Source organism: Corythoichthys intestinalis, chromosome 6 (assembly GCF_030265065.1).
Source record: "Corythoichthys intestinalis isolate RoL2023-P3 chromosome 6, ASM3026506v1, whole genome shotgun sequence".
NCBI lineage: Eukaryota > Metazoa > Chordata > Actinopteri > Syngnathiformes > Syngnathidae > Corythoichthys > Corythoichthys intestinalis.
The window spans coordinates 5,967,277-5,984,219 of record NC_080400.1 but is presented as its reverse complement, the minus strand read 5'-3'; the positions used below and the strand labels follow the sequence as shown (position 1 = coordinate 5,984,219).

Genomic DNA, 16,943 nt, shown 5'->3' with positions numbered 1-16,943 from the left:
CAAGCAAAATAAATGGAGATATTACGACCAAAGCATTTGTAATTGCAATCATTTTCTGGGAGAAATTGAGCATTATCTGACAGAACTGCAGGGGTGCCGATACTTTTGGCCAGCACTTTATAATTCATGCATGAAAGAGTTAAAAAGAAAAACACGGGTAGTCGTAAAATGAGGGTTGGATTATATAATGGAAGCAAAATGACCTCTCAGAGGAAAATTGGACATTTGGACTCGGGGAGATGCTTTGTTGTCAAACCCGCAGGTGTACATGAAAGAGAATCTTAAAACATATCTGGTGTGAGGATCCATCATATTAAGGCAACACTGTAGTACAAGTGGAAGACACTGAATACACGAGCTAATGCTGCAATACATCACCGTTTACAGTACTTTACACCATCAAACAAAAGCAAAAACTTTTTGGACTTGAGTCAGCGCACCAAAAAACATGACACACGTCATGTAAACCTTCCCACGAAAGACATTGTTCAGGAATAACGTTTGTATTTTCCTTGATAATTATGATTAAATCACGCACAATCAGACAACACGTGGCATCACATTTTAGTCGACATTGAGCGATGATGTTTCACAGCCCTTGACGGCTATAGACGTCCAATCCAATTTGACTACAGGCTGCCACACATCCCAGTCATAAATGATTGGACGTCTATCGCCGTCCATGGCAGCCAATTAGTTAATAATATTGTGGACTTTGGTGATTTAGGGCTATTTTAGACAATGCAATATTTAAAGTACAATGCAGGAGGAACCTTTGCGCCATCTGTTGGTTAATCATAGAAAAGAACCGCAACAAAATCAAAGGATTTTTTCCACTCTTGATTTTTTTTTTTTTTTTTTTTTTTTTTTTTTGGGCCATTGCCGGCGATAGACGTCCGATCAAATTTGACTGGCGGGCTGACGGCCCTCTCAGTCAAAAGGGATTGGACGTCTAATTGCCTAAAATAGGTCTAAATCACCAAAGTCCACATAGTTATTAGCTTATTGGCTGCCATTGACGGCGATAGATGTCCGATCAAAATTGACTGACAGCCCTCTCAGTCAAAAGGCATTGGACGTCTATCGTCGTCAATGGCAGCTAATTAGCCAATAACTATGTGGACTTTGGTGATTTAGGGCTATTTTAGACAATGCAATATTGAAAGTAGATCGCATGAGGAACTTTGGCGCCCTCTGTGGGTTCATCATAGAAAACCACTGCAACAACATCAATAAAAGGATTTTTTGGGGGGCCTTGTTTTTTTTTTTTTTTTTTTTTTTTTTTTTTTTTGTGGCCATTGACGGTGATAGACGACAATTAAAATTTGACTAGGGGCTACTAGAACTCCCAGTCATAAATTATTGGACGTCTATCGCCGTCCATGGCAGCCAATTAGTTAATAATACTGTGGACTTTGGTGGTTAGGGCACTGGGGCTAATATAAACAATGCAATAATGAAAGTACAATGCAGGAGGAACTTTGGCGCCCTCTGTCGGTATGTTATAGAAAACCACGGCAACAAAATCAACAAAATGATTTTTTGGCCATTAACGGCGAATTATATTTGACTAGGGGGTTGCCAACCCTTCCAGTCAAATTGGATTGGACGTCTATCGCGGTCAATGGTAGCCAATTAGCTAATAATAATGTGTTTTAGGGCTATATAAATAATGCAGTATTGAATGTAAACTGAATGAGGAACTAGGGTGCCCTCTGTTGGTTCATCATGGAAAACCATTGCAACAAAATCAATCAAAGGATTTTTGGGTGGGGGGGGGGGCTTGATTTTATTTTTATTTGCGGCCACTGACTGCGATAGACGTCCACTCCCAATTTGACTGCCGGGCTGCTAGCCTTTCCAGTCAAAAGGGATTGGACGTCTATCGTCGTTAAGGGCAGTCAATTAGCTAATAACAATGGGGACTTTGTTGATTTAGGGCTATTTTAGAGAATGCAATATTTATAGTAGATCGAATGACAAACTTTGGCGCCCTCTGTCGGTTCATCATAGAAAACCACAGCAACAAAATCAAAATGATTTTTGCCTTGATTTTTTTTTTTTGGGCCATTGACAGTCATGTACGTCCAATCCATTTGGACGTCATCGGTTGCCGTCGATCTCGTGGCAAGTTCCGCCTCCCTCCGACGGGGGTCGACGTGCGTTTTCCTGAGCGAACGGGCTCGGCCTTCACTTGGCCGCCTTGCGTTGTCCCATGATGATGATCTCCAGCACGTGGGTGAGGTCCATCATCTTGGTCAGCATTTCCATGATGTCGGCGTGCTCCCGAGCGCCAGTGATGAACTCCTCCAGGGTCAGCTCGCCTAAAAGAAGCCACAAAAAGTCTGGAATGATTTGCCATCTCGATGGGGTGATAGCTTTTACGGTCCGGCACCTTCGCCGTTGACGTCGATCCGCTCGTAGATGAGCGTGACGATTTCTTCGGGGGGTATTTCGTAGCTCCTTGTGATGTCTTGAATGGCCTGGTGGGAAAGCAGGGAAATCACTTTTTGAGGTTGGCTTGTTTTTAACTGCGTTGTGATATTGGTCATTTTATATCACGATTAGGCATGTGCCGGTTACCGGTTTCACGGTTTACCGTGGTGTGAAAACGTCGCGGTTTCAAAACCACTAAAATTTTCCGTCAGACCGTAGTTCGGTATTCGCTATTTTTCTTGTGTCAAAAATGCAGCCAGAAGCGGCTTGGCGCAGCAGCGCTCACCCCTACCCCTCCCGTTTGTTGCTGTGTGTGAAAGTGACGCTATCGGCTAGCCAGCCAGCTAACCCAAAAACAATTACTCCAAACATAAGGCGTACTGTTCTTCAATTTATTGAGCTCTCAAATCGTGGTAAGTGTAATATACAAAATGAATACATTTAAAATGTTGTGCAATTATATTTTTCCATGTGAGTAGCTTCAACAGATTAGTAACATGAAAAAGTTCGCCAAAAACAAAACGCACATTTTCCTTTCAAATTCAATATACAAACTAACTAAAAGCTTACAAAGACGAATTTTAGCCAAGGCTTACCTGGGAGAGCAACTTCGTTGAGTGTTAAAGCCGCAGAGTGAGAAAACAAGCTTGATTCGCTTGAATGAAGGGGAAAAAGTGATAGCGTCAAAGATCGCTAATTGCGAAAGATGATCTTGCCCTAAGCACAAATCCACGTTCGCTGATCAAGGAGAGGTCTCACTCTCAATGTTTAATTTTTTTATTATTATTATTTTTTTTTTATATGAAACCTTTCCACAACAATATTGACATTTTAACTAACTTATACATTTTTAACTAACTGATGAATTCTTTATGTTCTTTTTAACACAAAGGCATGACATCATGTAGACTAGAGTTGACACAGTGGCTGAAAATGGCAAAACTTCACTTAAGGTTTTCCACATTCAAAAAAAAAAGTCATGCAGTATAAATAAAAATAAAAAAAAATTAACAAGTGTTTTTACTTTTTTATAGAAATTATTTTGTTCTTGCTCTAATCTTGAGCAACTTCAGCTGTGGCTGTGAGTATAGTCTATAAGTCATATTTAGTTTAATTTTATTTAAAAATATATATATATATTGATAATTTATTTATTTTAACAATATATTCATGTTCCAATTTGCAACTATGGTCTGAAAAAAAAAAAAAAAATCCAGTTAAATGGAAAAAAACAAAATTTAACCCATGCATCTCAAAATTTTTTGGAGCTATAATTGCAATACCGTGATACCGTGAAACCGCGGTATTTTTGCTCACGGTTATCGTACCGTCAAAATATCATACCGGCACATGCCTAATCACGATATAAACCTGGAAGGCCAGATTTATTGTTCCATATAGCCTCTAGGAATATATTCAGCGTAACAATCTGAGAAAGATCCAATCCTGACCTTTTGCATGGGAGGAAGTAGGAACCTTCAAAAAATATACATCTACTGATTGGACGATGGCTCGTTCGTCACACTTGCAAAAAATGCTTTCAGTAACGTTCTTGATTCAAGTAGATAGTCACTTCCTGGTCACGTCTACATGTCTTTCCTGTGATTTGCTCGTAAAGTCAAATACCGTATTGGCCGGAATATAAGACGGTGTTTTTTGCATTAAAATAGCACTGAAAAAGAGGGGGTCGTCATATATTCGCGGTCTAAACGTTATACCCATTCACGACGCTAGATGGCGCAAGATATCATTGAAGCGATGCTATGTCATGACAGATCTCAGCTACTAGCCAGTTTGCATTATTTTATTGCAATGTTTTTCCTTATTCAGATTTGTTTCAAGAGTACAGTTACAGTTAGACTTCACTTTGAGGGTTAATGCGGTTCATGCAAATTTGTTGTTTTATCACAATAGATTGGTTTATTTACATTTCAAAAACCAGAAGCCATTCATTTGCGAATGTGATTGCACTTTAGTTTACATATTTAAATGTTCAGATAGTAGATTTGAATGAGGCAAAATAACATTCTTATACTCTCAAATACATTGTTATAATCATTTGTTTAGGATGTACTGTAATTATTTTCTGTATAAAAATTAATTTGGTGTTCAAAAAGTCTTTTTTTCAAACTTGAGTTGAAAAAGAGGCGGTCGTCTTATAATCAAGGCCATCTTATATTCGGGCCAATACGGTAATATTTTGGCTAACATGCTAATCACAAACAGTACGTGTTGATAGTCAACAGTCAAGTCAGAAACTCATTTGCTCCCAAAAACGTATAAATACGTACTATTTTTAATTGTTTCAGTGTCCAGAAGATGTATTTATTAGGGCTGTCAAAATTATCGCGTTAAGAGGCGGTAATTAATTCTATTAATTAATCACGTTAAAATATTTGACGCAATTAACGCAAATGCCCCGCTCAAACAGATTAAAATGACAGCAGTGGTGTCATGTCCACTTGTTTTTTTGTCGCCCTCTGCTGGCGCTTGGGTGCGACTGATTTGATGCAATATGAGAACTGTGTAATTATTGACATCAACATTGGCGAGCTACTAGTTTATATTTTGATTGAAATTTTTACAAATTTGATTCAAACCAAAACGTTAAGAGGGGTTTTAATTAGGGCTGTCAAAATTATTGCGTTAACGGGCAGTAATTAATTTATTTAATTAATCACGTTAAAATATTTGACGCAATTAACGCACATGTCCTGCTCAGACAGTATTCTGCCTTTTGGTAAGTTTTACAGCAAGGCTTTTTGTGCTGTCTAACAGCGAACTCTTGTGGTCGCTTTGCGACATGGTTTATTGTTTTCTTGCCAGTTCAATATGACTGCACGACGTCTCGGGCTGACGCCTACGTTGTAATGTTGTGCTTATATGATCATTGGACAAGATTTGTCCGTAAGTATGGTTGTTGTAAAGAATGTACATATTATGTTAGTAAGCAAAATGTTATATTTTTTGTATGAGACGCTTTTTGTTTATGTTTAGTGAACCTGTATAGCGTGCTAAGCTAACGTTGTTGCTAATGCAATGCTTGTGTACTTTTTTTTGTAGTTTTACAACGGTCTAAGGAGGACAATGGTTTGAGGCCATTTTATTAATAAATCAGATGGAAAAGGAAGAAGTCTGATTATTAAGGCGTCGTTCACTAGCTGTCTAGCTTTGGAAAAAGTAGACGCTTCGGAGTGAGGACAGCATGGACAGATTTAAATGACAGCAGAGTGAAATGCCCACTACAGTCCTTATGTACCGTATGTTGAATGTATATATCCATCTTGTGTCTTATCTTTCCATTCCAACAATTTATTTTACAGAATATATATATAATTTACAAAAAAATATGGCATATTTTATAGATGGTTTGAATTGCGAATAATTGCGATTAATTACGATTAATTAATTTTTAAGCTGTAATTAACTCGATTAAAAATTTTAATCGTTTGACAGCCCTAGTTTTAATATAAAATTTCTATAACTTGTACTAAAATTTATCTTTTAAGAACTACAAGTTTTTCTATCCATGGATCGCTTTAACAGAATGTTAATGCTATCTTGCTGATGTATTGTTATAATAAACAAATACAGTACTTATGTACAGTATGTTAACTGTATATATCCGTCTTGTGTCTTATCTTTCCATTCCAACAAAAATTTACAGAAAAATATGGCATTTTTTAGAGATGGTTTGAATTGCGATTAATTACGATTAATTAATTTTTAAGCTGTAATTAACTCGATTAAAATTCTTAATCGTTTGACAGCCCTAGTATTTATACGTCTTTTACATTTTTTTCACAAGAGAAATGTCTAGGTTCTGGTTCAACCTAGCTCCAAAGCACAATGCTGAAAATCAATTTTAAAGCAATAAAACTGGCCACTGGAGGGCAGTAGCGCATTTGGTAAGACCCCCAACCCGATTCAACGGAACGAACGGCCGGGGCGCCGGCGGAAGACGACCGAACGGACGTCCAGGATGCCAGGCGGCGGAAGACTGAGCAGAACAACCGGGAGGATGCCCGGGATGCCAGGCGCTGGACGACCGAGCAGAACGACCGGGACCACTAGTGCAGCAGACGATGCCGTTGAGTCCGTGCTGCTCGCAGAGCAGAGCCTGCACCACCTTGCTCGGCCGCTCGCATCCCCCGCACCCTCCAGTGTCCCCGTACGGAAACGTCCATCTTTATGAGACAGGCGACGATAAGGGAAAAGTTTACCCCGGCTGTCACGGCCACAATAGCGTCATCTCTCAGTTAGTTATGTGTAAATTAGTTGTTACTTTGCTATCAAAAGCTCTATTTGTCTTTTTGTTTATGTTATTTTGTAAAAGGAAAACATTATTCAGATGTTTGGGATGTAACTAAAGCATAAAATAGCTTTGTTACAGTCAAAGTTATGTTTGAAATGTATGATTTTACAAAAAGCTGAATTTCTCAGTTTTTTCATCAGAAATTGGAAAATTGCTCAAACTAAGATATTTTCTAATGCTGATTTCTAAAGAACGGAAAAAGATACGAACTAACTTTTTTTTCTTGCTGAAAGAAGAGAGTCTAATCTTTCTTTTGGTGGGTTCCATTTTTATATAGCAATACAACAGAATTTTCTGTGGGCCTTGAAAAATCACTCAAAATTCAGTAAAACGGCCGGGAGCGAAGGGGATTGCACTGGTGAAAATGGCTGGGAGTGAATGAGATAATTTGTCCACTGGAGTGCCACAGAGGTCAATCCTGGATCCTCTTCTGATTTTGTTCTTTTTCTGTTTTTAGTTTAGTTCAGGTTTTGAGGGCATTTTGAGGTCACTTCCTGTCGATATCAGGTTACGTCCTGTTGATCTGGGGCAATTAAGGATCACTTCCTGTTGATTTAAGGACATTCTGGGGTCACTTCATGTTGGCTTGTGAGCATTTTGGAGTCAGTTCCTGTTGATATCAGGTCACTTCCTATTGATTTTTGGGGCATTTTGAGGTCACTTCCTGTTTATATCAGGTCACTTCCTGTTGATCTGGGGCATTCTGGGTTCAGTTCCTGTTGGTTTGGGGGCATTTCAGGGTCACTTCCTATTGATATCAGGTCACTTCCTGTCAATCTGGGGCATTTCTGAGTTCACTTCCTGTCCATATCAGGTTACATCCTGTTGATCTGGGGCATTTAAGGGTCACTTCCGGTTGAGATTGGGTCACTTCCTGTTGATTTAAGGACATGCTGGGGTCACTTCATGTTGGTTTGGGAGCATTTCGGAGTCAGTTCCTATTGATATCAGGTCATTTCCTATTGATTTTTGGGGCATTTTGAGGTCACTTCCTGTTTATAGCCGGTCACTTCCTATTGCTTTGCGGGCATTTATGTTGATTTGAGGGCATTTCAGGGTCACGTCCTATCAATATCAGGTCATTTCCTGTTGATTTTGGGGCATTTTGAGGTCGCTTCCTGTGGATATCGACCATCTCCTGTTGATATCGGGTCACTTCCGCTCGATCTGGGGGGCATTCAAGGGTTACGTCCTGTTGATATCGGGTTATTTCCTGTTGATCTGCGTGCATTTTTGTTGATTTGAGGGCATTTCCGGGTCACTTCCTATCAATATCAGGTCACTTCCTGTTTATTTTGGGGCATTTTGAGTTCACTTCCTGTCAATATCAGGTTACGTTCTGTTGATCTGGGGCATTTAAGTGTCATTTCCGGTTGAGATCGGGTCACTTCCTGTTGATTTAAGGACATTCTGGGGTCACTTCATGTTGGTTTGTGAGCATTTTGGAGTCAGTTCCTGTTGATATCAGGTCACTTCCCATTGATTTTTGGGCATTTGGAGGTTAACTTCCTGTTTATATCGGGTCACTTCCTGTCGATCTGGGGCATTTCTGAGTTACTTCCTGTCGATATCAGCTTACATCCTGTTGATCTGGGGCATTTAAGGATCACTTCCTGTTGATATCGGGTCACTTCCTGTTGATTTAAGGACATTCTGAGGCCACTTCAAGTTGGTTTGTGAGCATTTTGGAGTCAGTTCCTGTTGATATCAGGTCATTTCCAATCGATTTTTGGGGCATTTTGAGGTCACTTCCTGTTTATATACGGCCACATCCTGTTGATTTGTGGGCATTTATGGTTCGCTTCCTGTTTAGATTGGGTCACTTCCTGTTGATTTGCGGCCATTTTTGTTGATTTGAGGGCATTTCATGGTCAGTTCCTATCTATATCAGGTCACTTCCTGTTGATTTTGGGGCAATTTGAGGTCGCTTCCTGTAGATGTCGACCATCTCCTGTTGATATCGGGTCACTTCCTGTTGATCTGGGGCATTTAAGGGTCACGTCCTGTTGATATCGGGTTATTTCCTGTTGATTTGCGTGCATTTTTGTTGATTTGAGGGTCACTTCCTATCAATATCAGGTCACTTCCTATTGATTTTTGTGGCATTTTCAGGTCACTTCCTGTTTATAATCGGTCACTTCCTATTGATTTGCGGGCATTTATGGGTCACCTCCTGTTTATATTGGGTCACTTCCTGTTGATTTGCGGCCATTTCATTTGATTCGAGGGCATTTCAGGGTCAGTTCCTATCAATATCAGGTCACTTCCTGTTGATTTTGGGGCAATTTGAGGTCGCTTCCTGTAGATATCAACCACCTCCTGTTGATATCGGGTCACTTCCTGTTGATCTGGTGCATTTAAGGGTCATGTCCTGTTGATATCGGGTTATTTCCTGTCGATTTGCGTGCATTTTTGTTGATTTGAGGGTCACTTCCTATCAATATCAGGTCACTTCCTCTTGATTTTGGGGCATTTTGAGGTGGCTTCCTGTAGATAACGACCACTTCCTGTTGACCTGGGGCATTTAAGGGTCACGTCCCGTTGACATCGGGTTATTTCCTGTTGATATCAGTTTTTGTGTATATTGTGTCACTTCCTGTTGATTTAGCGGCGTTGCAGGTTGACTCCCTGTTTTTTTGGGGCATTCTGGAGTAACTATACGTTTATATCAGGTCACTTCCTGATGATACCGTGTTACTTGGGTTGGAAATCAATAGGAGTGAACCAAAGTTTTTGTGCCATTGTGGCCATTGGATGTCAATGGAAAATTTTGCCCATTAGAAATCAATAGGTATGTTTTTTTGGGGGGGCTAAACGGTTTTGTAACGCCATTGTAAAAATAAAACCTAAATATTACAGATTACGTGCAAAACTACAATCAGTGAGTTTTTGGAATTTGTCTGGTACAAGTTGATCATATCGTCGAGGGCTAGTTCTAAATCTGGCAAAGTACAGACTAGTGCGCTTAAGAATAACAAGGATTACACCTGCTTGGTGTGGAGTTCGCACACTTTTAATCCCGGAGATTTCTGGGAATACCTTAAAGATGGTTTCCATCTCGTCCTTGTCGATTTTTCCGTTTCCGTCCTGGTCGAAGAGTTTGAAGTACCACTTGAGCTTCTGGTTGACTTCTCCCTTCAGGAGCAGACTGATGGCGGCGATGTACTCCACAAAGTCGATGTAACCGTCCTGCAAAATAAAAGCGGTTAACTCCCGTTTGAATCTTTCTTCCGCCGCTTGACTCACGCCGTCCATGTCGAAGGTGAAAAAGACTTGGTCCACGTAGCTGCTGGCCTCCTCCGTCATGCCGTTCATCTCCAGCATGGTCTTGAGCTCGAAGAGCGTGATGAGGCCGGACGGCGACTCCCGCATGAATTTGGTGTACCAGTGGTGCATGTCCTCCTCCAGGATGTCGTCCAGGTTGGAGCCGTGGGCGCCCATGACGGAACCCACGCGACTGGCCCGTCCGTCCGACGAGTCGCTCGCTTTAATCTTCTTCTTCTCGGGAGGAGCCAAAAGTGGAGCTAACACTTTAATGGGATAACGTGGGAGAAATTTTCTCAGAAGCTCTGGGACAAAAGGGCGGGGCTAGGGATAGTGACACTTAAGACCTTTAACCTTTTATAGTGTAAGTGACTATTTTTAGTCATTTAAAATAATGAAATATTAGCATTTAATCAAGATAGTATTTGTTTATATTTTACGGTAGCCTTTTATCCAATTTCATGAATTCATACTGAAAAACATTTCAGGAAGAGGAACGTAAGTTTTCGCCAAAAATGGACTGTTCGGCCAAAATTTGCCAAAAACTTACCCATTCATTATGAATTGCCAAAATTTCCCATATATTTTCCAATGGCTTTATTCGCCATTCTATCCACGGGAGGTGTCCCATGATCGACCGGAAGTGATCCTGAAATGCCGGCAAATCAGCCGGAAGTGATCCGATATCAACAGGAAGTAACCCTTAGATTGCCCCAGATGAACAGGAAGTGACCCTATATCAACAAAAACTGACCATGAAATGCCCGCAAATCAACAAGAAGTGACCACAAATGAAAAGGAAGTTCCCGATATCAACAGGAAGTGACCTCAAAATGCCCCAAAATCGACAGGAACTTACCCTTCAATGCCCCAGATCAAGAGGAAGTGTCCACAAAATCCCCCAAAATCAATAGGAATTGGCCTGAAATCAACAGGAAAAGACCCCAGAATGACTCTAAATCAATAGTAAGTGACCCCAGAACGACCCTAAACAGCAGGAAGTGACCCTGAAATGCCCACAAACCAGCAGGAAGTGACCTCAAAATGCCCCAAAATCAACAAGAATTTACCCTTCGATGCCCCAGATCAACAGGACGTGACCTCCAAATGCCACAAAATCAATAGGAATTGACCTAATATCAACAGGAAGTGACTAAAAAATGCCGCCAAACCAAAAGGAAGTGACATTATGTAAACAGAATGTAACCCCAAAATGCCCAGAAATCAACAAGAAGTGTCCCAATACCAACAGGAGGTTACCCAATATCAACAAAAACTGAACTTGAAATGCCCGCAAATCAGTGATTTCGTCAAAGACTATAACGAAAATATTTCGACGAAACTATATAACGAAAATATATAATAATTTTTTCATGACGATGACGAGACAATAACGAGCTAAAAACGTTTATTGGGAGACTAAAACATAACGACACGAATGCCAGTTTTCGTCTGACGGCAACGAGACGAAAATGCACCATAGTTTTTGTCACATGTCCACAATGTGTGTCTGGTTGTGTCACTCATGTGATGTGCTGCGCCCCCCCCCAATTCACCTGCGAATGTCCTCTCCAGTCGTTCCATTGCCTGTTTTGAGATACACACGCTAAGATTGGTCTTCTTTTCTTGGTAAGAAGAGAGAATATGCAATGTTGCTTTAGCCTTTAAAGCTATGTGCTGAGGGATCATCACACACTTAATGTAACTCGTAGCGTTAGCAAAGCACTCGCGTTAGCATCAGGCTATTGCGAACAGCGAGTGTCCCCTGAAACTCTCTGTGGTGAGTTATCATCACATATGAAATGTAACTCGTAGCGTTAGCATAGCATTCACATTCGTGTTAGCAAGTGACCATATACAGTGGGGCAAATAAGTATTTAGTCAACCACTAATTGTGCAAGTTCTCGCACTTGAAAATATTAGAGGCCTGTAATTGTCAACATGGGTAAACCTCAACCATGAGAGAGAGAATGTGGGGAAGAGAAAAAAAAACAGAACATCACATTGTTTGATTTTTAAAGAATTTATGTGCAAATCATGGTGGAAAAAAAGTATTTGGTCAATACCAAAAGTTCATCTCTATACTTTGTTATGTACCCTTTGTTGGCAATAACGGAGGCCAAACGTTTTCTGTCTTCACAAGCTTTTCACACACTGTTGCTGGTATTTTGGCCCATTCCTCCATGCAGATCTCCTCTAGAGATGTTTTGGACCTGTTGTTGGGCAATGCGGACTTTCAACTCCCTCCACAGATTTTCTATGGGGTTGAGATCTGTAGACTGGCTAGGCCACCCCAGAACCTTGCTTCTTACGAAGCCACTCATTTGTTACCCTGGCTGTGTGTTTGGGATCATTGTCATGCTGAAAGACCCAGCCACGTCTCATCTTCAATGCCCTTGCTGATGGAAGCAGATTTTCACTCAAAATGTCTCGATACATGGCCCCATTCAATCTTTCCTTTACACAGTTCAGTCGTCCTTGTCCCGTTGCAGAAAAACAGCCCCAAAACATGCTGTTTCCACCCCCATGCTTCACAGCGGGTATGGTGTTCTTCGGATGCAATTCAGTATTCTTTCTCCTCCAAACACGAGAACCTGTGTTTCTACCAAAAAGTTCTATTTTGGTTTTCATCTGACCATAACACACTCTCCCAGTCCTCTTCTGGATCATCCAAATATTCTCTAGCAAACCGTAGACAGGCCTGGACGTGTACTGGCTTCAGCAGGGGGACACGTCTGGCAGTGCAGGATTTGAGTCCCTGGTGGCGCATTGTGTTACTTATAGTAGCCTTTGTTACTGTGGTCCCAGCTCTCTGTAGGTCATTCACTAGGTCCCCCCGTATGGTTCTGGGATTTTTGCTCACCGTTCCTGTTATCATTTTGACGCCACGGGGTGAGATCTTGCATGGAGCCCCAGGTCGAGAGAGATTATCAGTGGTCTTGTATGTCTTCCATTTTCTAACAATTGCTCCCAAAGTTGATTTCTTTACACAAAGAGTTTTACCTATTGCAGATTCAGTCTTCCCAATTTTGTCTATGTTGTCCTTCGACAGCTCTTTGACCTTGGCCATAGTGGAGTTTGGAGTGTGACTGGACTGAGGTTGTGGACAGGTGTCTTTTATACCGATAATGAGTTAAAACAGATGCCATTAATACAGGTAATGAGTGGAGCCTTGTTAGACCTCGTTAGAAGAAGTTAGACCTCTTTGACAGCCAGAAATGTTGCTTGTTTGTTGGTGACCAAATACTTATTTGCCACTCTAATTTGGAAATAAATTATTTAAAAATCAAACAATATGATTTTGTTTTTTTCCCCACATTCTGTCTCTCATGGTTGAGGTTTACCCATGTTGACAATTACAGGCCTCTCTAATCTTTTCAAGTAGGAGAACTTGCACAATTGGTTGTTGACTAAATAATTATTTGCCCCACTGTATAAACAGAAGGTAACCCCAAAATGCACGGAAATCAACAGGAAGTGGCCCAATATCAACCGGAAGTAACCCTTAAATGCCTTAAATCAACAGGAAGTGACCCGATATCAACAGGAAGTGACCTCAAAATCAACAGGAAGTCTTCTGATATCAACCGGAAGTGACAACAAAATGCACCCAAACCAACAGGACGTAACCCCACAATGCTGCGAAATCAACAGGAAGTGACCCGATATCAATAGGAAGTGCCTGGTATCAACAGAAAGGGACCACAAAATGCCTCCAAATAGACAGGAAGTTACCCTTAAATGCTCCAGATCAACAGAAAGTGATCTCAAAATGCCCCAAAATCATCAGGAAGTCTCCTGATGTCAACAGGATGTGACCTCAAAATTTCCCAAAATAATCGGAATTGACAGGAAGTGACCCCAGAATGACCCTAAATCAACAGGAAGTGACCCCAGAATCCTCTAAATCAACAGGAAGCGACCCCGAATGCCCAAAAATCAACAGGAAGTGACCATATATAACTATAAGGTAACCCCAAAATTCTCAGAAATCAACAGGAAGTGACCCGATATCAACAAATACTGAACCTGAAATGCCTGCAAATCAACAGGGAGTGACCAATATCAATAGGAAGTAACCCTTAAATGCCTCAGATCAACAGGACGTGACCTGATATCAACAGGAAGTGACCTCAAAATGCCCTCAAATCAACAGGAAGTCTCCTGATATCAAGAGGAAGTGACTACAAAATGCACCCAAACCAATAGGAAGTGACCCCACAATGCCGCTAAATTGACAGAAAGAGACCCGATATCAATAGGAAGTCCCTGTTATCAACACAGAGGGACCTCAAAATGCCCCCAAATTAACAGGAAGTTACCCCAGAATGCCCCAAATCAACAGGAAGTTACCCAAGCATGCCCCAGATCAACAGGAAGTGCCCTCAAAATGCCCCTAAATCAATAGGAGGTCACCATATACAAACAGCAGGTGACCCCAAAATGGCCGGAAATCAAAAGGAAGTGACCCGATATCAACAAAAACTGAATCTGAAATGCCCCCAAATCAACAGGAAGTGACCTAAAATATACAGGAAGTGACTTCGAAATTCCCCATGTGATCAGGAAGTGATGTGATATCAACAGGAAGTGACCCCCAAAATGCCTCAAAATCAACAGGAAATGACGCCATATGAACAGGAAGTGACCCGATATGCCTCATAATCAACAGAAAGTCCGAGGCGCGATTATTGCTAGTTGAAACTTTACCCAAAGTTACTTGATACAGCAACCATCACAGCAAAGTTTTTTTTTTAATTTTTGGTGTGCCTTTGAAAATGATGTTTTTTGCTTTTTTTGTTATTTTAAATCCCCCATCCATCCATCTTTCCATCTTCTTGGTGTCACCTTTTATTTTTCAAAAATGCATATGTATTTTCAGGGAATATATGTTGCTGAGACTACTACCGCAGTCGGACGTCTATCACCGTCAATGGCAGCCGAGGAGTCGAGCGGTAATCGGAGCTGAGCCTCAGCTGACCTTCTAATCTAGGATACTTTTAAAAGGCTGCTTATCAAAGAGTGACGTGCTTATTTTTAGCCATCGGACCGGTGTAAAAAAAAAAAAAAACCAGTGCAGTGGACGACGCCGGACGTCCATTCATGTGGCGTCCAGTCATCCTTACACTATTAATTGAATTGAGTTTATCAATAGTAGACGTCCAATCCATTTGAAGCGGGAGGGTGGCGTTCATTCGCTGCCAACCCTCCCACTTCAAACCGTTTGGACGTCGAGCCACTGAGTAAATAGCAGGTGCTTTGACGTTGAAAAAAACAAAATCTTTTAAAAATATTTCAATGCACTGACTTTAATGGGAATGTCGCCCCAACCAACATGGCCGCCAAGAGGCCATTTTGTTAGGAGCAAAGGCAGCTCTTTTCATGCTTCTGCAGTCAACTGAAAAGAGTTCTCTTTAGTAGATGTCCAATCCATTTGAAGCGGGAGGTTGGCGTTCGCTGTCAACCTTCCCACTTCAAACTGATTGGACGTCTAACTACTGAGTCAATAGCAGATGCTTTGACATTGCTAAAATAATTTTCATTTGAGAAATAAGCTAGTGATGACTTCATTTGAATGCCAATGCATTGACCTTGATGAGAACGTCGCTCCTACCAACATGGCTGCGCTGAAACTATGTTGCTAGTAGTCATCCAATCCATTTGAAGTGGTAACAAACGTTAATTCGCTGCCAGCCCTTCCACGTCAAACAGTTTGTGCGTCGAGCCACTGAGTAAATAGCAGATGCTTTGACGTTGATAAAATAATCTTTGAATAAAATAAGGTAGTTATGACTTATTTTCATGTCGATGCACTGACTTTGATGGGAATGTTGTCGCCCCGACTGCCATGTTGGTCGGGTGATAAAAGGTCATTTCAATAATCTTTTACTAAAAATAGGCTAGTTATAACTTCATTTTAATGTTGCCAGATTGACTTTGATGGGAATGTTGTTGCCCCTACCAAAATGGCTGCCCTAAAGCCATGTTGCTAATAAACATCTAATCCATTTGAAGTGGTAACAAACGTTAATTCACTGCCAGCCCTTCCACGTCAAACAGTTCGGCCGTCGAGCCACTGAGTAAATAGCAAATGCTTTGACGTTGATAAAATAATCTTTGAATAAAATAAGCTAGTTATGACTTATTTTAATGTCGATGCACTGACTTTGATGGGAACGTTTTTGCCCGGGCTGCCATGTTGGTAGGGGTGATAAAAGGTCATTTCAATAATCTTTTACGAAAAACAGGCTAGTTATGACTTCATTTAAATGGTGATGCACTGACTGTGATGGGAATGTTGTTGCCCCTACCAACATGGCCGCCCTAAAGCCATGTTGCTAGTAGACATCCAATCCATTTGAAGGGGTAACAAACGTTAATTCGCTACCAGCCCTTTTTTGACGTCGAGCCACTGAGTAAGTAGCAGAAGCTTTGATGTTGATAAATATTCTTTGAATAAAATAAGCTAGTTATGACTTATTTCAATGTTGATGCACTGACTTTTATGGGAATGTTGTTGCCCCTACCAACATGGCCTCTGCTACCAACATGGCAGCAGAGGCCATGTTGGTAGGGGTGATAAAAGGTCTTTTCAATAATTTTTTACCAAATGTTGTTGCCCCTACCAACATGGCTGCCATGAGACCATTTTGTTGTTTGTCATGCTTGCTTCTGCAGTCAAGTGAAAAGAGTATCACTATAGTAGACGTCCACACATTTTTTAAGCGGGAGGGTGGCGTTCGTTCATTTGCTGTCAACTTTCCCACTTCAAACGGATTGGACGTCTAATTACTGAGTCAATAGCAGATGCTTTGATGTTGGTAAAATATATTTTGGTTAAAAATTAGGTAGTGATGGCTTCATTTGAATTTCAAAGGATGGACTTTGATGGGAACGTCGGCCATGTTGGTAGGGGTGATAAAAAGTC

At 41.0% G+C, this 16,943-nt stretch overlaps 1 protein-coding gene across 1 annotated transcript; it reads right to left on the bottom strand.

Moving 5' to 3' along the window:
• Nucleotides 1-169: 169 nt before the first annotated feature.
• guca1c (guanylate cyclase activator 1C) lies at nucleotides 170-16,351 on the bottom strand. Its single transcript, XM_057839984.1, has 5 exons — nucleotides 15,630-16,351; nucleotides 9,998-10,281; nucleotides 9,791-9,940; nucleotides 2,396-2,483; nucleotides 170-2,324 (listed from the first exon to the last, which is right to left on the bottom strand). Exons 2-5 carry the CDS (start codon nucleotides 10,190-10,192, stop codon nucleotides 2,191-2,193), a joined length of 567 nt encoding a protein of 188 aa, XP_057695967.1. The 5' UTR covers nucleotides 10,193-10,281; nucleotides 15,630-16,351; the 3' UTR covers nucleotides 170-2,190.
• Between the last annotated feature and the right edge of the window lie 592 nt (nucleotides 16,352-16,943).

What these genes read in the sequence shown, in the direction of transcription:
- guca1c (XM_057839984.1), bottom strand. Translation starts at nt 10,192, where the DNA reads ATGGGCGCCCACGGCTCCAACCTGGACGACATCCTGGAGGAGGACATG. An exon ending in TCACCTTCGACATGGACGGC is followed by an intron (nt 9,941 to 9,997) that starts GTGAGTCAAGCG and finishes TTTATTTTGCAG; the next exon opens with GACGGTTACATCGACTTTGT. An exon ending in AGATGGAAACCATCTTTAAG is followed by an intron (nt 2,484 to 9,790) that starts GTATTCCCAGAA and finishes CTTTCCCACCAG; the next exon opens with GCCATTCAAGACATCACAAG.